Source organism: Doryrhamphus excisus, chromosome 12, assembly GCF_030265055.1.
Source record: "Doryrhamphus excisus isolate RoL2022-K1 chromosome 12, RoL_Dexc_1.0, whole genome shotgun sequence".
NCBI classification, from domain to species: Eukaryota; Metazoa; Chordata; class Actinopteri; order Syngnathiformes; family Syngnathidae; genus Doryrhamphus; species Doryrhamphus excisus.
Window position 1 is genome coordinate 7,918,805 of NC_080477.1, and position 23,882 is coordinate 7,942,686.

A 23,882-nucleotide genomic window follows, 5' to 3' on the forward strand; every position below is an offset into this window, starting at 1 on the left:
TCGCCTCAGGTCACCTGACCGCTACAGCTCGCTTCTTTGAACCGTGTCCAAGCGCCTCAAAGGCCCCAGCGCCCCCTGCTGGTGATTTTTTTTGTGGACCGTTTGAAAATGAGCATAACGTTTGACTACGTGACAATAAATAGCACTTTCAACCCAAAAAACACACGCATAAATATTTCTCACATTATTTACTCCAGCGAGATCTTAAATACCCAGCAAGATCACATTGCGTTTTTCATTCATTATCAGCTGCTGGCTGCGGTTGAACTTCCAGCCGGATGACGAGTAGGAGGTCTGTCGCCTGTTGTGGCAAGTCTCAGAGAAGGCTACTCCCCATCCCAGAAAACTTTGCCACCGTAGATAAAGGAACACTAGGAATTCCCATCAGTTAACTAGATACGTTTATCGCATTTTTGGATGTGAAGAGGTGATGCTGGGGGTGGCTGGAATGACGGGCAAGTGAGTGTTCAGATTGCTCTCGCTAACATTAGCTAGCACACACAAATGAAGAGACTAGCGCTAGCAAGCTAAAGCTAAAGTCCTCTGTGAGCTTACAAAACGTTATTGCACTCCCAATTACAGCTATACATTTTGCAGTTTGATAAGAAATTTACTCTAAAGCTTATTTTGTTTTACTCCGGCAGAAGTTCGCTAGTTAGCAAGCTGATTAGCAACTTCTCATCTATCATCGTACTTGTGTCGAGATGTATAGCTTTCTTAATATGGAGAAAGAAGGTAAAATGTACCAATTATAAATGCTAATATTAATAATAATAATGACAGTCAAGTCATATCTACAATACCTCTGGTCCCGTGCTAAACCTAAATTGTGTACTGAATGTGTGAGTTTTTGTGTTTGGAGGAGAGGCTCCAGACAACTTGAGCCACATCCCAGTGTCTCTATTCATTACCAAATTAGGTAATAAGTTTACAGTGAGTAATGTAGCTTTTCTCTTTTCTCCTTCCCGGTGAGAGTACCGGAACAAACAACATAGTAGATCTTATTCTAGTTCTATCAGCTGTGCCTATGGTAGAGTCATGTACTAAGGTTACATTCGCTTTCCTTTGACATGCAACAGCATCGCCAATGCCCTGGCCAGTGCGGCCTGTGAGCGATGTAAGAGCGGCTTTGCTGCCACTGAGAAGATAGTCAACAGCAATGGAGAGCTGTACCATGAGCAGTGCTTTGTGTGTGCACAGTGTTTCCAGCAGTTTCCAGAGGGACTCTTCTATGAGGTAGTCAAAATTATTTTTAAGCCTTGTAATAATTGTGCATGTTATCTAGTGAGTGTACTTTTTTCCATCAGTGGAAACTGAATCTTCTTTCCCTTACAGTTTGAAGGCAGAAAATACTGTGAACATGACTTTCAGATGCTCTTTGCTCCTTGCTGTCGGCAGTGTGGTGAGTATTTTACACTATGCGTCACATCCGAAGCATCATGAACAACAAATGTTATATTCACAGAACACTTGACACGCTGTATTATTAGTCAAAACATATCTATACATTTTTTCTACACTTGGTGAGACACAAACACACGACTTGATTGCCAGAACCACAGGCTTTTATTGCAGGTTTAAATTGTCTCACAACAAGCACATTAATCCCGAATATAAACCTGGGCTACTGTTGCGACCGTAACCCACGGCAAGATGAAACCCAACAATGAACCTCAAATGTCACTTCCTGTTCACCCGTCCCGAGCATGAGACCACTTAACCATGATAAACGTGGTATGACTGTACTATGTGATGATATAAACTGAAACTGAAAGAGAAATTCATTCTTGCTGGAGAGTCAGATGTAATCTTCACACTAATGATGCTTTTGACTTTTTTATGTGGAGTATTTCGATTCAGATAATCAGTTAGGTCAGGGGTCTCAAACTCAATTTACTTGGGCGCCACTGGAGCTAGGGTCTGGGCGAGACTGGGCCACATCAGGTTTTCCAAAAAAAAAAAAAACGCATTTATTAAAAACAGAAAAATGAATAAACTTTGCTTTGGTTTCGATTTTCTACAAGAAAAGCTCTGATAAAACATTCCACTGTTCTCAAATATCTTACATTTATTTTTCTACACAAAATGAAAAATAAATAAACAAATCCAGAAGAAAGAAAATCAATCAATCAGTAATAAATAAATATAATAATAATAATAAAAACTGCAAATAATAAAAACTTAAGAAACCACATATAGTTGTTGGGTAGACAAATTATTTTTTCAGATTAATATTAACAAAGCATTATTAGAGCCCTGTAGACATGACAAAACACGACTAAAGTCACATTTATACTCTTTTTATTTACAACATATTGCGCAACTGCAGGGTCTTGAGACACATGCTAACTCGCAAACTAGAGAGCTAGCGACCTAAACGGTAGCCTTCAAGTTATTTCCTTTAAACTTAAATAGCCAAAAACCTACCACTTCCACACAGATAGGGAGGATAACTATAAACACTTATTTAACCTTTAACATGAACATTAATCAAACGTAATATTTTTTCTGGGTACATGATACCATACAGCATCCATATCAAACTTGCGCGGGACGCACTAAGATTAAACTTTCATATCAAGGCGGGGGCCTCAAACTAGTGTCCTGCGGGCCACATTTGGCCCGCGGGCCGCGTGTTTGAGACCCCTGAGTTAGGTAATGTGAATTCCATTGTGTAGGTGCAAATTCAGTTAATAAGAGTATTTTTCTACAAGGTAACAACCCTCCAAAAATGCTGTGAAATATACTTCTATTCCTCAGTGTAAGCATTTTTCTGGGCATCCACAGCAATATGTGGGAATCCTCATTTCCTTGTAGCTAAACTACTGCTTGTGGTCTTCTTCAGGTGAGTTCATCATCGGTCGCGTCATTAAGGCCATGAACAACAGTTGGCACCCTGACTGCTTCTGTTGTGACATCTGCCAGGCTGTGCTTGCAGATGTGGGGTTTGTCAAAAATGCTGGCAGGTGTGTATCCCGTCTCTGTGGAGCATGTTGACAGCCTGTATTCCAAGTGGTTATATTTAAACTGCCAACTGCAGCCCACCACTTGCACCCAATGGAGTGACTGCAGTCAGTCAAATAATATATATCTATATATATTTTTTTTACCTGCATATTCCATCTTGACTGCAGTAAATGTTCTTCATACTCCAGGCACCTGTGTCGCCCGTGTCATAATCGGGAAAAGGCTCGTGGCCTGGGCAAGTACATCTGCCAGAAGTGCCATGCCATCATTGAGGAACAGCCACTGATCTTTAAAAATGATCCTTACCATCCAGACCACTTTAACTGCAACAACTGTGGGTCAGTACATTCACTTTACTCTATACATCTACGTGGAAGTGTGGCAATGCCCATGGCTGATATTTGACGTGTACCAGCTGTCTCCCCAGTAGAATAACTAGTCACTGCTACATTGTCCCCAGGAAGGAACTGACAGCTGAAGCCAGGGAACTGAAAGGTGAACTCTTCTGTTTGCCCTGCCACGATAAGATGGGGGTGCCTATTTGTGGAGCTTGCAGGAGACCAATTGAGGGCCGCGTTGTCAATGCCATGGGCAAGCAGTGGCATGTTGAGGTGCGTGAGCAAGACCAAACAATTTATTTTGTAATTGTCTGTGTTGCAGTCTGCTGAACTGTTCACGTTTTCCATTACAATGCAATCATGATATCGGCTAGCACAGAACACTTGGTGATCACCTTTTAAGTGAAGATTATTAAATTTCAATTAAATAATATGTGAAGAAGAAGCACAAAATAACACAATCTCCCTATTATTTCTGTCAGCAACATTTATTTCTGCTTGCAGCATTTTGTATGTGCCAAGTGTGAGAAGCCTTTCCTCGGTCATCGCCATTATGAGAGAAAGGGATTGGCTTACTGTGAGACTCATTATAACCAGGTAGGAAATCTAAACTGTACATTTAAAAAAAAATGTTTGTTTGGCCTCAGCCTACCTTATGTGTTCTAATTTCTTATGAATGCTTTTATGTTAAAGCTGTTTGGTGATGTGTGTTACCACTGCAACCGTGTGATTGAAGGCGATGGTGAGTATTAAATATGCATAAAACTGATATACCAGTATGTTTATTATTGTTATTGTATGTTCATTATTATGGCCTCATTATTAGCATCGTTGTTGGAATTTTTTTTTACATGTTCTCCTATGCGTGCATGCTTTTTCTCCAAGTACTTTGGTTTCCTCCCACAGTTCAAAAACATGTACAGTATGTTAGGCAAATTTGAGACTCTCAGAGTACTTTCCCAAAGGTCTTGGGTTTTCTGGCAAAATTAAGACGAGCCTTAATGTTGTTGCACTGTTCCATGTTTTTGCCATTTGTGGATAATAGCTCTCTGGTTTTCAAATCACATGCTACTTTGAAAAGCACAATGGCGTAAATTGCCAAAATTAGAGTGTGTTTTTGAACATACTCAAACTCCACCCTGATTATTTCCGTTTTATGTTCCCCACAGTGGTGTCTGCACTCAACAAGGCCTGGTGTGTCAGTTGTTTCTCCTGCTCCACCTGCAACACAAAGCTCACCCTCAAGTACGTATTTGTCCAACTGACCAACTTCAATTACGTACTAATTTATCCTGCTCACTTTTATTCCTCCGATTTGCTCTCTCACTCTCCATGCTTCACGTGCGGTGCCTTTGTAACTTAGAGATAAGTTTGTTGAAATTGACCTGAAGCCGGTGTGCAAGCATTGCTATGAGCGTATGCCAGAGGAGCTGAAACGGCGCCTTGCCCGCCGCGAACGTGACTCCAAAGACCGCAAGAAAAAACCTACTGTGTCTCAGTAGAGTTCTTATTCTTTCCAGGTCGCTATACAATCTGCTGGTTGGTGTTCTTTCTTGTTTTTGCACGTGTGGCATGGTCAATACTATATATATATATATCTTTTAAGCAGGCATGTGCATTTTAGTTTCCATCTTTTTTTTTAAACTTTATTTTGAATATACGCTCACCTACACAATTGAAATAAATCAAATATGAAAAGATACTAATACTCAGTTTTGATTAAAGGGGAAGTGCACCTTTTGGGGAATTTTGCCCATCGTTCACAATCCTTATGTGAAACATGAACACATTTATTTTCGTTTCGGTAGTGTTTTAAATCATCAAAATACGGCAAGATACTGCAACCATTACATGTTATCATCAGTGTACGTGTAAATGCATGATCTCAGCATGTATATCAAACCACACAATGTTGGTAGAGGTTTATTTTTAGAGGGCTAGTCCAAATAGATGTATCCCAATGACAGCATTGTAAGCTACCTGAAATTAACTTGTTTTCTCGCGTTACAATGCACAGAAAAGGGAAAGAAATATGTGTTCATGCTTCAGATAAGGATTATGAATGATGGGCAAAATTCCAAAAAAATTGCAGTTCCCCTTTAACACTCTCAAATAGGTGTTTTTAGTGACTGTGCTCTATACTGTAGCTGTGTAGAAATGCACTACTTAGTCCTCGCTCTTTATGTGATTTAGCTGTATAAAAGTATAAAAGCACCTTTTTGATGCAGCTCTCGTATTGGCTCTCATAAGATGATGCAGCTGCACACAGTTTTGTTGGTGAGCGTATATGCATACCTTAAGTTTATGTGTGCACCCTTTACTTATTTGACGCTGATAATAGATAATAATTTGCTGCTTTTGGAAGATATTTGCCAGGTCTTGCAGCCAATTCTTGATTAGTAGATTGCTACCTTTTTTAAATGCACCTCCAGTTGTGTTATGATATAAAGGGGACCTATTATGCTCATTTTTCAGCCCTTTGTACTGAGTTGTGGACTCCTATAGAGCAGCTACACATGATAACCTGCACAGAATGCTTTCTAGATCTAACGGAATCTGCACCTATTCCAGTTGTATTTTGTTGGATTTCCAAAAGTATCTGTCTTAATTTATTACACTGCCTCCAGGCACGCCCACTCCCAAACTTTCCCGAAGACTTCCGGACACCACTTTATCATTTTGTCGGTATAGGAGTTGATAATAAATGAATAAACCCTTTGGAGAAAGACAGCATAATAAGCAGCAAAATATTTTAAGAGGTTATGTACATATAGGTGTTTATATAACTATAACTTAGAATATCTATATAGTACAAAATATCCAAGTGGTCCTTGCATCCTTTCATGATTCAGCATATGGCCCTGGAAAAAGCTTGGACACCCCTGAGTGGCAAGTGATTGTCATTCACTTTTACAGAGGATAAATTTGAGGATACACCAGCAAGCATCATTTCAGTTTGCGGTGCAGGAGCAACAGCAGGCTCCCATGGAACACGGTGTGATATTAACAATGTCACTGACAGGGAAGGCTGCAGGCTAGAACAATTACTTCTAAAAACAGTGCTTTGACTGATGAAGCATTTTAGAAACCATTCCCTAATGTGTTTGGTGGTACAAGGCGAGACTTGGTTGGGAATAAATCTTTTTCTCCTGCATCATATTTCAACATTGTCATTCAGATTGAGAATGGACTGCCTCAATAAATAAAACCTAGAGGAGACAGATGATGGTGAAATATACAGTATATGCAGTTGTGGAGGAGGATGAATTTCACTGTAAGTACTTGGGGATCGGATATAGCTGCATCTCCCATCTCGAATCTGAACTTGCCCAACAGGCATATGCCTGCGACCTAGACGTGTTGTCAGACTTGGTATCAATGACTGATAGTTTTAACATCTAATTCCTTTCCTTTTTTTGCAGGAACAAGTTTGTCGAGTTTGACATGAAGCCTGTTTGTAAAAAGTGCTACGAGAAGTTTCCTCTTGAGTTAAAGAAAAGGCTGAAGAAGCTGGCCGAATCTTTAGGACGTAAGTAGGCACGTTCATGTGGATTTCATCATGGTGCGTTGTAGTCCTGACAGTACATATACACATATACATGTATAGCTATCAAACAATACATTCCCAAAGTGACCTTAACTGACCTATATCCTCATCAAGTGGTGGTAAAAATAAAAAATTAATTCAGTTGTCCATGTGTCAAACTTAAATGAATTTGAATGTTTAGTGTGAATTACTCTTGTGCCTTGACTGTATTAATGATGTGTCATATTTGTATGCAATGGTAGCTATAATTGTGTAATACTGTTATGCTCTAAAGGTCTTACAATTGGACAGGTATAGGATATGGATAGTCACATTTGATCACATTTAGTTTGCTACATGAGTAAACAGTGTTTTAAGGTACCAAATGTGTCTAACTTGAAACCACACGCTAATGAAAGTCCAAATGAACTCAAAATGTGTAAAATACGGTTATTGATATTAAATGAGTTGTATTTTTTTTCATGCTTTGTCTCTGGTGCATACCTTTCCCTATCTATTGTCTCGGTAAATAAAACATAATTCACTAAAAGTACGTTTTCATGACATTGATATGTACACATTCAAAATATACTTAACCAATGTTAAATGTTTATGAGTGTGTTTTGTTTGTTGGCCCATATGAGAATGAATTGATCTTATAATTTAATATAGTTGTACTCTGTTGGAATATTCATGCTTTTCATGAATCAGCACATTGCTTGTGCCTAAATGAGCAAAATAGCTTAGAAATGAGAAATGTGGTGTTAACAAAACTCTGTGCTTGCATCAGCATCATTTATTGTGGAGCAGTTTTGCATTTTCCTTTTCGCAGTATGTTTAAGTTTTACAGCGTCTGCTTATTTGGAAAATGAGATTCACAGTTTAACGCAACATATGCACATATTTGCCTTTCTGTTCATCAGTCAATATACATAAGGTCTATTAAGTCTACGAAATATCCAATACCTTCTGTCAGCGCAGGTTTAGGCTGTGACATGCATGTGAGGCCTTATTGCAGATAACACACAAAAACACTTTGAATTTGGCAAATAAAAGATACAATATGTATACTGAACAGTTGGTAAGACTGAACTGATCATAGTTCACATCAAATGATAAACTACACACATCGCAGATGTCTTCCACAACCATGAAACTCTGAAAGTCTTTTTAACCTCATTTGCGTGTTAACAGATGGCACAAAGTGTGATGACATATAAAAAAAAATAAATACCCAACCCAAATTGGTTCTTTTAAATAATGCTGAGAAATTGTGTAATTACTCTTCCCATGTTTATGCACACTGTATTGTTCAATGAGATAAATGCTGAGCAACATTTGGGGGAATTAGTGTATCCGATGGTTTCTTAAATAGCGCTTGTTGCCAAATGGGGGTGTATATCTTGTCGGGGATGTCTTGACAGCTGCTTGTGAGTCGGATGCACATTCTTGTGTTGCGGTTGAAGATGTAGGGGTAACCCCAGGAAGCGAAGTCTGAAAGTCGTCCATTCACCAAAGGTCATGTTCAGCAATTTTTTGATGTCATCTGGGTCACCGAATACGAGTGCTGAGCCACTGATACGATTGCTCTTTACAATATCTGCATACTTTCTGGGATATTCCATCTTCTCCAGCTAGAGAAAATAAGAAAATTGAGCATTATGTAAATGCTGTTTTGAAACTCTAAATTACTTTGTGCTTCAGTAGCTTTCCTTGTATGTTGTGTTCTGTATTAAATACGCACTAAACAAAGCCAATGAAAATAGTCATGGGGTCGTTGCCATTTCTGACTGTGTATTTCACTAAAAGACTGCAAGCATGAGGACATGCATTGACAGAATATTCCAACAGTACTTGGAAAAGCAGGCAATTTTGTGTCCTACATTTCAGAGTACGCTGAACGATTACGCATGTTCGTTCTCTATAACCACATTTGTTGCTGCATTATCATAGAATGACCTTGGCTGGGTTGACTCAAACTGTACTTGACCAGTCTGAGGCCATGACACTGAACAGATGAGCTGCATAGCAAGTAGATGGATTGATGCAGTTTCTCATCATACATCACAAGGGTTGGGATTTTATCATCTGCTTTTTATGCTGATGCTAAAAGATCTGAATTGGCCTGACGGATGTTCATCCATTGATCCCATTAACTTACTCATACCTGCTACCACTAGCCAAACTAGGAAACCGGGTAACGTCATTAACATTGATGAAGTCTTGAGTTTCACTGACTCATGGGTGTTGGCCAATCATTAACAGTATAGTTTCTGTGTGCGCTCGAGTAAATTGAGAATATATACAGTATATCAAACCTCAATTGCGATTCTGTCGTCTTACCTCTTTACATAAATCTTCGGAGTCCATATTGATTATAGCAGTGATTGGCAAAGGAGCAAAGGTCCTCATCCAACCGGAGTCTTTCAGTCTGGATGTTCCTCGAATCTGAGCCAATTCTTTCTTAAATGAGTGATTCAGGTTCACCGTCACCACATTGAATGCCTTCAGATCCTCTATGGTGAACTGGAAATCCACCTTGAGGAATCTCTCAAACATCTCAGGGTCTCCATCTTGGTCAAGGAGGTCTTCAATCTGCGCACGCATCACATAAAGCTCTGCTCTGGACTCGCTAAAAACCTCCCATAGGTTTTTGGAATGGTCTGCAACAGGCTCGTTATGATCAATTTCGGCTCTCTGTAGAGCATCTTCCACGCACTGGATAATCCAGCTGAGTCTACACGGCCACTGATTGGCCAGGACCACCCAGGCTGCGATGAGGTCAGGTTGAGGGAGCTCTGTCTTTAAGGCCTTCATGATGATGACAGTCACTCGAATGGAGTTTACCACTCTCCTCATGGACATGGCGTCATCTAAGATGTACTTATTTAACTTTCTTTCATTACTCCCAAGGGTACTTTTGACCCAATGTTCGATATCTGCCTCAGTTACATGTAGTGCAACACCATTGTCAATCAGTGGATATGCTTCTTTTGTTCCTGATAAGACCTCCACTCCTGATATATCTGATAAGGAGGTACTTTTTAAGCCTCCACTTTGATATTTATCTTCGCTCATCTTTCTGCCCTGGAGATTTTTTGGGCTGCTGGCCAAGTTGTGAAATATAGTGAGCTTTGAATCATCACAAAGCGGTGGGACAGTGAAGGCCAGAGTAACAATGCGGTTTAACAGCGCATAAGCTCGGTCTTCTTTGCAGAAGCAGCCATCTGCAAAGTTGACCTTCTGTACGATAATTTCTGGGTCTATGGCCAGAATTGAAATAAATGGACTTTCCTCATCTGACAGTAAAATGTTGATAGCATCTAAAACGGCTACAATTTTTCGTGGGGAGCAGCGGTCTAGATTTGTGATCCTGAGCACCACTCGGATTCTTCGGCATTCAAACACCTCCATGAACTCAACAAAGCGAGAAAGGAACCACATCTCCTTTCTCACTTCGCTCATGAAGCCCAACTTGCTGCTGACACGCTCGTTGTCCATGCCTCTCTTGATGTTGAGTTCCTCGTTGAAGATGAGGTTCTTGCCCAACAGGAAGATGAACCTCAGAGCATTGGCGGCTGGGACTCCAAATGAAGCGATGACCAGGCCTTCCAGGACACTGACATGGCTTGTTGTACCATTAACCTTTATAGGTGGTTTACCCACATGTTTGGGAAGCTCAAAGGTCAACAAGAATATCAGGATGATGACTGGTACCATGAGACTGAGCAGGATGAGAAGCCACAGAGGGCAGCAACAAATCGTTTTTGACCTCCAATGATGGGGACCCTCCACCACTATCTGAAGGGAGTAACAGGAAAAAAAGATGACTGACAATTGTGTGTAATACACTGAGGCGCATATTTGCTTTAAAGGAAGCTGGAATTTAGGTTACGTTCACACTAAATTATGATTTGTCAGTGCAATTCCCATTTTTTCAAATGCTATTTCTTTTGTACTAAATCCAATGTATGTAATGATGCTATTGATGTCTTGAATATTCAGGCTGGATATATGAAAAGGTTTGGGTAGCCCTGATCATTTTCAATGAAGGGCGGCACAAGGGCGGCATCAAGCATTCTGCACATGTAGCTGACATAAGTGGGCTAAAATATTACACCCCCTCTCGATACGTTGCAGTATGCACCTTGCCATCTGAAATTTGTTTCATTTTAACAGGACAGTACAACAGAACAGGAGAGCACAATCGTGCATCAGTCACTGACTGTGTTTTTTTTTTTTTTTTGGTCCGTTTGCTTGGTTGTGCTATGAAGTTGGTTGGAAAACTGCTTGTACGACTGATGCTTTTGGGAAAATACTATAGTCAACATGGCTGACAGATTATTTCCATTTTGCGATGAAACACCAACTTCACACAGCTCATTAAAAATAACTAAAGAATAAAGTTTCAATGATCACATACAGTACACATATAGCTGAATAATAAACAATACAAATAGCAACTTCTGATCAATCCATGTCAATTTCAGATTTAAAATAATGTACAGATTTTAGCCCCGCCCATTTCCGGTTAAACCACACACACATCCGGATTATGACGCGCCTACTTTGAGTATGGATACGGTTACATATAATTTAGATGGGTGAACAGATACAGATGGCGATGTACTTGCTCATCCCTAATAATAACAGAAAATAAGCTATTTGAGACATAACATATGCTCATATTTTATTATTTTTTTCTGGACAGGGCACTTCCTGGTGGCTATCTCATCAGTTTAAAATCACTGACACCAAGTGACCAGTATAGAATACTTTATCTCACAACTTTGGTAGCTTTGGTTCATTTTGAAATTTTATGCTTGGAAAAATACATAAAATGTGCTTAAATATGCATATATTTTGACTAATAATAACAGGCCGTAGTCAACCACGAAACAGCGCTTAATTTATCGAAAGACCATGATGGAGTTAAGCCGTGAAATTTGAACAGCGAAAGGGTGGTGGACAAATACAAGTCACTAACCTTTTTTTTGATTTCTTCCTCTTCATTGTGTTGAGCCATTCGGTATAACACTAACTGTAACTTTCCAAAATTAATTTGCATAGCTTGAAAGAGTCGTATGGCCAACCCTGCCCACAGCAGGTCACTTCCTGCGAAGTGCCAGGCACTGAAGTTCACATAAATGAAGCGGACATTATGATGGTCCTGATTCTCTGTGGTCCAAATGGGCTTGTGGAATAACAGTCGCCATATTAGCGCCAACATGTCAGAGAGTGAAGGCTTAACTGGGCGGGGTCGGGATTTCCCTTTGTATTCCTCGTCAATCCTCCGAGATTCATTCTTCATGTAAACTGAAACACAATATTGACCAGTTGAGTACAGTCGCACACAACTGAAATGCCAGTTTATTCTGCAAAATCTTTTGAGGATGCCACTCATTCAAACTGCATAGTTCCTATTGAGTGAAACAAGACAAAACATGCAAATTCTGACACATTAGTAAAAGATTATAACTGCTCTCATTTGGATCTGGAGAGCACATCCACTGCATCTATCCAATGAACCCAGTGGTATTAATTCTTATAATTTAGTGAGGACATTTGCTCAAAATTCAGTGGGTTCTACTGCAGACCAGACTGCACTACCCACCATGCAGGTTATGAATAAAGAGCCTTTCTCATTTGTAATCCTGCAGACAGGCTTGGGGGTAAAATGTACCAAAAGAAACACTTTCTGGGAAAGTTCACTTTTAATGGATATTATTGGTTTTGCAAATTATGACTGATTATATTTGTGCAAAGAAAAGGTGGTGATATAATCCAGAGTTACTTTGTCAGCCTTAACTTTTCTTTAAACTGTTGAAATTATGTTGAATTGTTTTCGTTCAAATCTTTCAACCATTTCTTTTTGAGATGGTCTGTAAAAAAAAATCGAACCCAATGTCACTTTTTCTAAGTGGACTGAGGACCAACATTGTGTTTAATGATTATCTGCCACAACAGTGTGTGGCTGGTAGTTGTTTTTTTTTTTGTTTTTTTTAGAGTGTGTGTTTGAGTGTGCCTGTGTGTGATTGGGATGTATTGTCACAACAACAGGGTGCTCTTTGGCAAGGAATGGGCAAACTGCAGCCCAGGGGCCACATGCAGGCCACCATATGTTTGAATCTGGCCTGACAGTTGCTGCCAAGCTCCAGCATACCCTCGACCCTAGTGAGGATAAGCGGTATAGAAAATGGATGGACGGACGGACGGAATGTACTGTATGCTTAACATTGAAGTATTTCAGCAGCTCAGCATAGATGCATACATACCTTCCATTTTCCCAAGAATCCTTTTGATTCGACTCTGACATGAAGAGTAGAGTCCCACAGTTACAGGTGATGAAACTTTGGTCAAGGTCTTGGAAAGGGCATATGCAAAAATGTCATCTACAAACACAAAGTGGTCATTATTATTTGTTGTGTTTGATTAAGCACTGACACAGCTAACACTGAAGATGATATAAAACAGTAATTTGTCACATAAATATTATTATTATTATTTTCAAATGCATACAATAACATTTCTGCCAGAAGGAATCAAAGAATCATTTTACCAAGCCGTCTTCTCCAAGTTTGAGAGTGCACAAATCAAATTTCAATAGTTTTTCATGTCAGCCCAGTGAAATTGCTCTAAGATAATCCAAATACAGCAAAATAGAGTCTTTCAAACCTTAACTCAGCAAATACTATAGACTACAGTGTTGCAATACATTCTATCACTATATATTTGCCCTGCAAATTTGGATATTGTTGGTCCAAAAAGTTTTTTTTCTTTAAAAATAGTCAGGAAACACATCTCATTGACCATATGTCAGAGATATTTTCTGAATACATAAAATAAATGAGTATCCCTCATGGATAAGGTATTTTTTTTTGCCAGATAGGAGTATGAAATGACTACATTTCATCATTAGGAGTATTCATGTTTAAAGAAAATGCTCATTATGTATTCACTCGTCACGCTCTGTTATTGATCAGCGCTGTGCAGACACTCAACAACTCAATACATATAACCTGCAATAACTGGCCACAACATTAGGTACACTAGCACAGGACCACAAGACTGTGTATGGCTGAAATGAGCTATACATAAAATTAGTGCTGCATATATTAGTAGTCGAATATTTTATCAAACTTTTTGTTGATTATTCAAATAATCGGAATTTTGCTTGTTGAAAGAGAAATAAATTCACAAGAAAAAAATAAAACATTTGACTAAGTAATGAAGGACCAATTGGTTTAATTATTTAGATTATCAAGTGTTTTATTTCTCAAATGGGCTTTGTGTTCTGCAATGTTCTGCAATGAAGTCAACCTGTACAAGCTGAGTGGGACCAATCACAGTAGAGTGGGCGTGCTCAGAGGCGGGTCATAAATTAAAACAGACCGTTTTGGAAAATCCAAGGACATACAGCCGGAGTAGGTGCAGATCCTGGAAGATCTAGAAAGCTTTCTGTGAATGTTATTGTGTGTAGCTGCTCTATAGGAGCCCACATCACATCTCAATACAAAGGGCTGAAAATGAGCATAATAGGTCCTATAATAGGTGCAAATGTTCCAATCTAAACACAATTTGCAGCAATAGGTTACAGCTTTTGTTTTTGATTCAATAAAGTGCGTCTCATACTGTTGCTTACCTTTGGTGGGAGTAGACATAATTCCTGAACTTCACTGATGTTTTATCTGACCTATGAAAAAAAGAGCGGCAGCATTTTTACTACAACTAATAGAAGTGCGTGTGTGTTTGTTTGCCTACTTTCTCTTTACAAGTGGGTACCTTTCAGTCATATTTTCTCATGGTAAAAATGCAAGAAGGAGAAATCTAAATTGAAAATCATTCATCACTCCAGGCAACCTTGGTTACGCCTGCATCATCATATTGTAGAAACAGCATTTACACTTTGTAAAATCATTTTTTTCCTATGAAGGATGAGTTTTCCATCTGCTGAATAGGAAAACATTTAATGTGTTTATCAAACAGAGACATGGACCAGAAATGTAAGTCTTTTTGCTCACTCATGAATTTTACTTATTAATACTGTATTAATATTCAGAGTTAAGACTTTCTAATGAGTCTAAATGTGAAGTTAATTGCTTAAGTGGAAGGACACACCTTCATTATTTTTCATCTGCTTTCAACATTAGGGGAATATTTTGGGGAAGGCCTGTTTCTATATTTCATGTGGAAGACATTATAACCCTGACTTCAACCCTAACCAGACAGATTTGGGGTGAACTATATAATGTCAAAGCTCATTCTCAAATCTTGTAGAAAGTCTTTCCAGAAGAGTGCCAGATGAGCACAGACAGAGTCTCCATTTGTTGTAGTCATTCAGTGTCCCAACCATTTTGTCCAAAAAGCATAACTGAGAGCATTACTTCTACAGTTACTGGATTAGACAACTGTGTGGGTTCAGTATCCCATTAGGACGTTGCAGTTTTTCCCGAAGCGCTTAATCTACAGTATTTTGAAAGGTTTGACTGACAGCCAATGAAGAGAGCCGTTTTCAATGATACCTTGACATTCATGCATTTGCATTCTACCCTCATGTCACATTTACGTATTATTATGCGCATGCAACTGCCTCCCTGGGGCTATAAGCCTTATGCTTGCATTAACTGCTAGATTTTTCCTTACCTCTCATTCTCATTCTTTCATATTTTTGCCCAAACATGCTTCGTTTGAATGAGGCACGGCATACGTACAAACACAAAGATTTCTGCACAAAGGTTTCTTTAACTGGGTCCTCATCTGTCAAAGTAAGTTTTTCTGTGCACAGATTTGTTACAGATGAAACAGTCTTACCTTATGCAATTCCAAATCCTTATTTTTCAGCATGACTTGTGGCTACAAACAAAGGAGTTCATGCAGAGGCTGATATGCGAGGTGAACCTTAAACTAGCAGGAGTGACACTGATAAGACAGAGAAAGAGAGAGAAAAAAAAGTACCTGATCAGGAAGCAGTATCAAGTCTGTAGGCCGGACACGTTCCAGGAAGTGAGGTCATATATAAGTGTAATTAGAGCCGGTCTGACCTCCGTTGACAGATTCTGATTGGATTGTTCGTGAAACCATTGAAGGGTGCTGGCATCAAGTGTAACTTTTTTTTGTTTAAGCCTTGGAGAAAAATGGAACAAATGTGTGATTTTATGCACAAGCCCAAGGCCTGCATGATTCATGAAATGAATTTCTCAATTGAGACCCCCAGGTTAGGAAAGGCTGGATTCCTCGGCGTGGCCTGAACTGACATGCAGAGCAGCTCGGATGCCAAAGCTTCAGCAATAAGCCTTTTTAGCCTACAGCAAGATTTGTCATGACATAACTGGTTAGTCAAGCTTTTAAAAACAAGCTGGATGCCTCCCTTGGCATCTTTACTGTTTTTTTTCCATTAACCCACTTTAACATATGGTGTCACACGGTACCTTGCCAAACAAATAGTTTCATGGTAAATGTGCGCTGGGATTAAACCGAAGGATATTGATTCAACCTATACGTGTTAACACACACCTAAACATGTAGCACACAGGGACATAGCACAATTTTTGGTCGACTTCACCCTAAATTTACACGGACACATCCCATAATCAGTTCACAGTTCTACATGTCCAAAAGGAGTAGGAAGAAGCAGAGCTTATTAAATCCTACCCCTCCATCTGGTACTTTTACAATCAGTAACTGTAACATTTGTTCACTTCCTGCTTTCCATAATACAGTTTAAGGTTTTTTTATCCGTTTTTTTTTTAATAATGCACCTCGTACCGAAGTACAAGGTGATATGACCATACAATGACATAATGGGTACCATAGTAACTGTCAAAATATGATATGTATATCACATCATGACTGGTTCAAGACTCTTCATCCATCATTTGTTTTACAAAGTATGTGAATTGTGTTGTTTTAAGTCACAGTATCAGATATCAAAAAGGCAGGTCTACAAATGATCCGCAAAGTAGACTATAACACAACTACTATCATATCTATATCTACGTATATCTATATATTCTACCACTGCAGGGTTTGTTAGCACCAACAGTTATCTGTTCATTGTGATGCAGTCTCTTGGAGTCCTCACCAACTACACAAAGCCTTTTCAATAACGGTAACACCATGTGCCAATCAGCATGGCTCAGCAATGCTTATAATGACTAAAATACTGCATTACACGTGATCATGAATGTGCCTGTTACTACATTGTTACAGCATTGGTGGTGGTTTTTAGATGTTTCTATTAGAGGGCTTTATACGCGAAATAGATTGTTGGAGAAAAACTGTCAGCAGGAGGTGTTTATCCAGAATGTGCACATAGTGATTGTAGATATTGGGCAAAATTTAAATTGGGCAAAAAAAGTGCAATTTTCCTTTAATAAAATGAGCTGAGATAACATCTGCAGCAACTTATAACAATTTTCCCAAGGGCTCTTATTTGAAAAGCACTGATCTACTGTATAAACAATACAGCAAAGGAGAAGACCTCGCCACACACTCTCCCTCATGCTGAATTCTCATGAACCTTGGAGGTTCTCATGAGAAGCTTAGTATTTCACATATTGGTCATAATGTGCTTTAACATTAAGCTATACATACTATATGCAATTTGACTGCACACAGAAGAAATAGTTCTGCAATGAAGTCAACCTGTACAAGCTGAGTGGGACCAATCAGAGTGAAGTGGGCATGCCCAAGAGGCGGGTCGACTAACCTTTCTTAGAAAACACCTAATGAGCACTTGGCTGTTTACATTTAGCTGTTTCCACTCTCCTGGCTCTCGTTGGTGGGGGTCATGAAACTACGTCGCTCAGAGCAAATGAGTCACTTTGCTATAAACTGCAATAACAAATGTTACCATTGGCGAGTCCTACCAGGCGAAATCAACAATTTAGCATGTTTGCAAGCTGGGTGTTGGTAGTCTCAGTCTTAATGTGATTATTCAGCCATCCATTTTCTATGCTGCTTGTCTTCACAGGAGATACTGGAACCTTTCCCAGTTGACTTTAGGCGAGAGGTGGAGTACACCATGGACTGGTTGCCAGCCAATTGCAAGGCACATATAGACAAACAACCATTCACACATACAGGTTTCATTAGTGTAATGTGATTTTGTTAATCATTTCTTATACAGCTTTGTGCAATGTGCTTAATTCCAGTAGAGCAACATATAAAGCAGGGGTCTCAAACACGCGGCCCGCGGGCCAAATGTGACCCGCATGACACTAGTTTGAGGCCCCCGCCTTGATATAAAAGTTTAATGTTAGTGCGGCCCGCGCAAGTTTGATATGGATGCTGTATGGTATCATGTACCCAGAAAAAATTATTACGTTTGATTAATGTTCATGTTAAAGGTTAAATAACTGTTTATAGTTATCCTCCCTATCCGTGTGGAAGTGGTAAGTTTTTGACTATTTAAGTTTAAAGGAAATAACTTGGAGGCTACCGTTTAGGTCGCTAGCTCTCTTGTTTGCGAGTTAGCATGTGTCACAAGACCCTGCAGTTGCGCAATATGTTGTAAATAAAAAGAGTATAAATGTGACTATGGTCGTGTTTTGTCATGTCTACAGGGCTCTAATAATGCTTTGTTAATTTTAATCTGAAAACAATAATTTGTCTACCCACCAACTATATGTGGTTTCTTAAGTTTTTATTATTTGCAGTTTTATTATTATTATTATATTAATTTATTTATTACTGATTGATTCTCTTTATTCTTGATTTGCTTATTTATTTTTCATCTTATTTTGCGTAGAAAAATAAAAAGTAAGATATTTGACAACAGTGGAATGTTTTATCAGAGTTTTTCTTGTAGAAATTTGGAACCAAAGCGAAGTTTTAAACAATTTTTTTGCTTTTAATAAATGCATTTTTTTTTTTTGGAAAACCTGATGCGGCCCAGTCTCACCCAGACCCTAGCTCCAGTGGCCCCCAAGTAAATTGAGTTTGAGACCCCTGATATAAAGCATCATTTTACACATGCAATACACTGACACACCAAGCGAGGGCGCTAATGTATCATGTTTAGAAACAGGATAGCGAGCTCTTCCTCCCGGTCTCACATTGCTGTTTGGTATGTAAGAGCAACACTTGACATTGGAGGTGGCATTCACTGTAAGTGGGGTGTGGTCAATCTCTTAACACGAAACTGTTGGGTGAACCGTACATCATTTTGTGTGAGTAATGCACCTTCGAGGACTTCACATACACACACACACATGCACGCACACAGAGAGCCAATAGCATCTCGCTACCTTTTATTCCTTTTCCATTGTTCCTAAGGGCGGACAGGCTTGACTATTGACATAGAGCCTGACATCAGCTTGGCCCCGGCCCAGCTTGCCCGGCCTAATTGGCCTCAAGACCTCTTGTTGGTGTGATCTATTGATCGGTCTCTCTGCAGACCCCGCTAAGTCACAGGAAGAGGACAGAGAGCGAGAGATGGCCCGATATAAGAAAAAGGAAGCACTGCCAAATCCGGGCATGATGTCTTAAGCTTTGCCATTCTCCCTGCAGAGCAGAGATGACGTTAAGGTGTTCACCCTAAGGTGCAGGACTCCAGCCCAGCGGAAAGTTGATTCACATACAGTGATTGTCTTTTATGGTTACCACAGGGATGATGGCGGCCAAAAATGAGTTTTCTGAATGCTCTGACCCCCAAGGATCTATAGACATTTTCTGCTTTAACATTCCCACCAGAGACTGCGAAATGAAAAGTCCTTCACACTCACAAAATCCACTTTTTGTATGATACCTATGCTGCAAATCTCAGCTCTGAGATTGCCATGAAAAGAGCACTTCAGGGTCAAGGGTCTGCAAATGGAATACATGCTGATTTTGTGTCCATCAGCACAAACATCCTACACATGATTATTTCGCCTTGCACAATCAACCACCTCCCTATTCCCATTCACTTCCAGGATCATATCATTTTATCTGCATCACTTCTTTCTTGAGCGGTATAGACATTCTTATGTAGGGATGCGGCTGTCCATCCATTTCCTTGTACTCATTATTATCACACACTACAGTATTAATTGGCCCTGTAGCCTAGAGACCGCCCATGAATGATACGGGAAAAGGCCGAAATGATACTGTGTCAAAGCCCAGGGCAATGATACTGATAAAATATAGAGTTTAACCATGTCCAGTATCAGCCACCGTAGCTGTCCACTCAGAGCGCGCTGCTCTGGTATTGTGCCCGTGAAACAACCAATCAGAGAACAGCACACGATTGCTTAGTGCCTAGTGCTTCTCCAGTCACCAAAAAACCCAAACTTGATTAATGGAACTTTAATTGTCAGACATTGATAAGATAAGACTGTTGATAAAATATTATTGTTGAAATATTTTTGCAATTATTGTGTTTACACTGTTTAGATATAATACATGTAATAAACAAAATGGTCTTTTGATTAAATAGTATGTGATAATAAGATCATCACATGGTTTGTCTGGTATCAGGCCCAGTATCATGCCCCCGCGTGCTAGTATCAGCCCGAGACCGAACACTTGGGGGCATGATACCTGGCCCGATACCAGACAAACCATGTGATAACATAAGGATCACATACTACAGTATTAATTGGCCCTGTACCCTAGAAACCACCAATGAATGATACGGGAAAAGGCCGAAATGATACTGTGTCAAAGCCCAGGGCAGTGATACTGATAAAATATAGAGTTTAACCATGTCCAGTATCAGCCCCCGTAGCTGTCCACTCAGAGCGCACTGCTCTGGTATCGTGCCCGTGAAACAACCAATCAGAGAACAGCGTGAACACACACTATAAATATTCCTAGTGCTTCTCCAGTCACCAAAAAACCCAAACTTGATTAATGGAACTTTAACTGTCAGACATTGATAAGATAAGACTGTTGATAAAATATTATTGTTGAAATATTTTTGCAATTATTGTGTTTACACGGTTTAGATATCATACATGTAATAAACTGAAAATTTTCTGGAAACAAAATGGGCTTTTGATTAAATAGTATGTGATAATAAGATCATCACATGGTTTGTCTGGTATCAGGCCCGGTATCATGCCCCCAAGTGTCAGTATCAGCACCTTATAGGTGATAGGTGATATAGGTGACAACCTATAAGGATCACATCTGAAACCTATCCCAGCTGACTTAGGGCGAGAGGTGGGGTACACCCTGGAAAGGCCACCAGATAACCATTCCCAGTCATATTTATACCAAACAAGAGGCAATTTGGAGTCTTCAATTAGTTAGAAAAATTCTCTGTAGTGGCAGACATGTTTCCTATTCATCTTTAAACATGCTCCATAGCACCGATTTGAAAAAAAGAGTAAGATAAACATACAGTAGTAACTCGGAATTGGAGGACGGTGGTGACGGTGTCCAACCAAATCTAGCAGATGGCGCTGTTTTTCTTTTGTGACAAGATGTGTATCTTTATTTTCAGAGCATTGATTCAGTTGTAGAATTTATGTGTAGAAATAAACTTGTCTCGCAATTATTACAGTGTTGGTTTTGGACTATTTTTTAGTGTGTCTGTCTGCCTGCCTGTTCCTACTAGCTCTCTGTCCAGGGGCACACCGCCATCAGCTCCTAGTTTGCCGTTCAAATAGCCTAGTGGGCTGCAATACGCCATTTTTTATGCCCCCCCCCCAAAAAAAATATACGAGTACAGGTGTCCCTCACATTATTGCGGTTTGATTGTCACCTCCTCTGTGTATCATGTTTTTCAGAAATTAATTTATAAATAAATGGTCGCTGTTTCATGTTATACTGTAGTCATATCGAAGTACAAATAATATGTAGTATTCTGGTCACTAGGCAGCAATAATGACAAAACATTACATTAAAAAAGTTCTCCTACCATTCTGCGCTGAAGTAGTTATTTTTGTCTTTTTAAGTTTAGAAGAAATACATTTGAAGCTAACTTGTTAGCTCACTAGTTTGTTAGCTCGCTAGCAGGCTAGCTATCGGCAGTCTTGAGTCCCTACAGCATAAGAGATGCACAGTGTAATGTAAACAATGAATAATAGGAATGGAAAGGTGACTATTAGTAGCATTCTTTGACCATTTGCTGAAGTTATGCTATGTGAAATATATGGACCATGGCATGTTTGTGCACTGGACGTTAATTATTGATGAGCTGGATAATACATTTTTCCGGACAGGTATGAAATGAGCACATTTGGTCATTATCTGTATTTATGTTTAAAGGACATACTCATTATGTATTCACTGTTCGTGCTCTGTGATTGGCCAGTCACACACTGGTTCCGCCTCCTAGATGGTGGTTTGATGGTGGTTTGATGGTGGTTTTGATGATGGTTTTCTTCAGCTTGCCTCTATTTCGGTTTGCATGTAAAGTTACTTGATAAGCTTGTCTCGTAACGTACATGGGCTTGTATGCAGGCTTGTGTTACATCAGGGGTACCATGAGCGCTTGCGACTTCACACTATCATTTTTTTTAATATTACCGTAATTGCTGGTGCATAAGTCGCTACAGTTTTTCCTCAGGCTTTGTGTTTACAGCTTGTACAGTGGAAAAACTACGCTTCCCATGATCCTTAGAGTGCAGCTTCAGGAAGTAGTAACGTGAACGAGTGAAGTGGAAGCTAATATCATGTTTTGAAGTCTTTTGCACTTAAGTGAATTTCATCATGTAGAATTAATACAGGTTCTGTTTTCACTGCTCTATCACCAATGAGTTTGGAAAGGCTGGACTACTGCGTGATGAAGAAGATAGCTCAGGCTAAATGGGTTATTTGCCTAGAGACTAAATTGAGCAACAACAAAATAAAGAGAGAGAGAGAGAGACTGACAAAGTGTATGACAAAGGAATTATGAATTTGTTTAATGGTGACACTGAAGAAGACAACTTTAGTCAGCCATCTCTGTGTGGAGTTTGCTTGTTCTCCCCGTGCATGCGTGGGTTTTCTCCGGGGACTCCGGTTTCCTCCCACATTCCAAAAACATGCTAGGTTAATTGGCGACTCCAAATTGTCCATAGGTATGAATGTGAGTGTGAATGGTTGTTTGTCTATATGTGCGCTGTGATTGGCCTGGAGACCAGTACAGGGTGTATCCCACCTCTCACCCGTGTTATATGGAATTTGAAGAACAAATACTTGACGAAGTATGGTGCGTTTTCATGGCTCACAGTGTGATGAACAGCAGCGAATACAGCCAAAATGGTGGACAGCACTCGCCCGTAGTCAGTTATAAAGTCAGAAGGGTAAGCAAATAACCTGAAAAATAAGTGAATTCATTGGACGAGATGAGCAGCCTTTGCCAGCAGTGGAAGTCACCCGGTTTGCCAACTGCCCTCTGACTTGGAGCCCACCGAGTGCTGCAAGTACCTCAAAGTCCTGCTAGGGTTCCACCAATGTACTTGCACATTCTTTTTTTTCCATCAACCTTTTTAATGATTTCTTCTTTGCTCCCAAAACTAAAGGCAGTGGTAAATAATACCAATTTTAAGTCTTTCATGACTTTGCAGATGTTATCAATGTACAAGTTGAACTGTTTTGGTCCCAGTATTGACCCCTGGGGTACTCCACATGTAATATATTTAAATTTGCAGAAGTGTGTTCTCCTAATATTGTGAAAACAATTAGATTGATGGTGAAAAAAATAGATGGGACAACATTGGATTCCATAAAATGAATAACCCGATGTTCTTTCCATTTATGGCTATGTTGTTTGCAACTTTCATTTAGCTCGCTTCCTGACCATGAATACATTAAACATATCTCACCATGAGGTGACGGCGATGGCTATAATTCACAGCAAACAGACTTCATTATGATGTGCTGTGTTATATTAGTGATTAGATGGTTAATCATTGTTTACTCATTGATGAAATGCAGTAGATTGTAATGAAGTGAGATATTGGTTTTTGTCAGATAGTTGTAACCAGCGACAACCAACAATTCAAAACATAGTGAATATTCACGTGTAACAAATGATTCAATACCTAATAAAATAGTCTTACTCTGAAAATCAATAATTATATTATATATCCCATTCATTCATCATTTATATGCAATGAGAATTTTTGTATCCATGTAAA

At 39.5% G+C, this 23,882-nt stretch overlaps 2 protein-coding genes across 5 annotated transcripts; one reads left to right on the forward strand and one right to left on the reverse strand.

The window, feature by feature from the left end:
* Nucleotides 1–102: 102 nt before the first annotated feature.
* LOC131139233 (LIM and senescent cell antigen-like-containing domain protein 1) lies at nucleotides 103–8,568 on the forward strand. Of its 3 annotated transcripts, none has more exons than XM_058088618.1 (11): nucleotides 103–459; nucleotides 1,080–1,236; nucleotides 1,336–1,402; nucleotides 2,846–2,966; nucleotides 3,156–3,305; nucleotides 3,428–3,578; nucleotides 3,810–3,902; nucleotides 3,999–4,047; nucleotides 4,475–4,550; nucleotides 4,669–4,844; nucleotides 6,728–8,568. In XM_058088618.1, exons 1-10 carry the CDS (start codon nucleotides 431–433, stop codon nucleotides 4,805–4,807), a joined length of 1,032 nt encoding a protein of 343 aa, XP_057944601.1. In that variant the 5' UTR covers nucleotides 103–430; the 3' UTR covers nucleotides 4,808–4,844; nucleotides 6,728–8,568. The 3 variants fall into 3 exon arrangements, with proteins under 3 accessions (XP_057944601.1, XP_057944602.1, XP_057944603.1); XM_058088619.1 differs by having other exon boundaries at nucleotides 4,669–4,825; nucleotides 6,728–6,872; XM_058088620.1 differs by lacking the exon at nucleotides 4,669–4,844 and having other exon boundaries at nucleotides 111–459; nucleotides 6,728–8,564.
* nkpd1 (NTPase, KAP family P-loop domain containing 1) lies at nucleotides 7,741–21,724 on the reverse strand. 2 transcript variants are annotated; one of them, XM_058088616.1, is made up of 6 exons: nucleotides 21,677–21,724; nucleotides 14,474–14,524; nucleotides 13,107–13,223; nucleotides 11,819–12,147; nucleotides 9,175–10,632; nucleotides 7,741–8,465 (listed from the first exon to the last, which is right to left on the reverse strand). In XM_058088616.1, exons 2-6 carry the CDS (start codon nucleotides 14,490–14,492, stop codon nucleotides 8,199–8,201), a joined length of 2,190 nt encoding a protein of 729 aa, XP_057944599.1. In that variant the 5' UTR covers nucleotides 14,493–14,524; nucleotides 21,677–21,724; the 3' UTR covers nucleotides 7,741–8,198. The 2 variants fall into 2 exon arrangements, with proteins under 2 accessions (XP_057944599.1, XP_057944598.1); XM_058088615.1 differs by lacking the exon at nucleotides 21,677–21,724 and adding an exon at nucleotides 15,643–15,736.
* Between the last annotated feature and the right edge of the window lie 2,158 nt (nucleotides 21,725–23,882).

Bases quoted from the DNA above. Each gene is read 5' to 3' on its own strand.
- LOC131139233 (XM_058088618.1), top strand. From the start codon at position 431: ATGCTGGGGGTGGCTGGAATGACGGGCAA. The intron at 460-1,079 runs GTGAGTGTTCAG...GACATGCAACAG, and splicing joins GTGGCTGGAATGACGGGCAA to CATCGCCAATGCCCTGGCCA. The intron at 4,048-4,474 runs GTGAGTATTAAA...TGTTCCCCACAG, and splicing joins CCGTGTGATTGAAGGCGATG to TGGTGTCTGCACTCAACAAG.
- nkpd1 (XM_058088616.1), bottom strand. The intron at 10,633-11,818 runs GTTAGTGACTTG...TACTCCCTTCAG, and splicing joins AGGAAGAAATCAAAAAAAAG to ATAGTGGTGGAGGGTCCCCA. The intron at 8,466-9,174 runs GTAAGACGACAG...TATTTTCTCTAG, and splicing joins CCGAAGATTTATGTAAAGAG to CTGGAGAAGATGGAATATCC.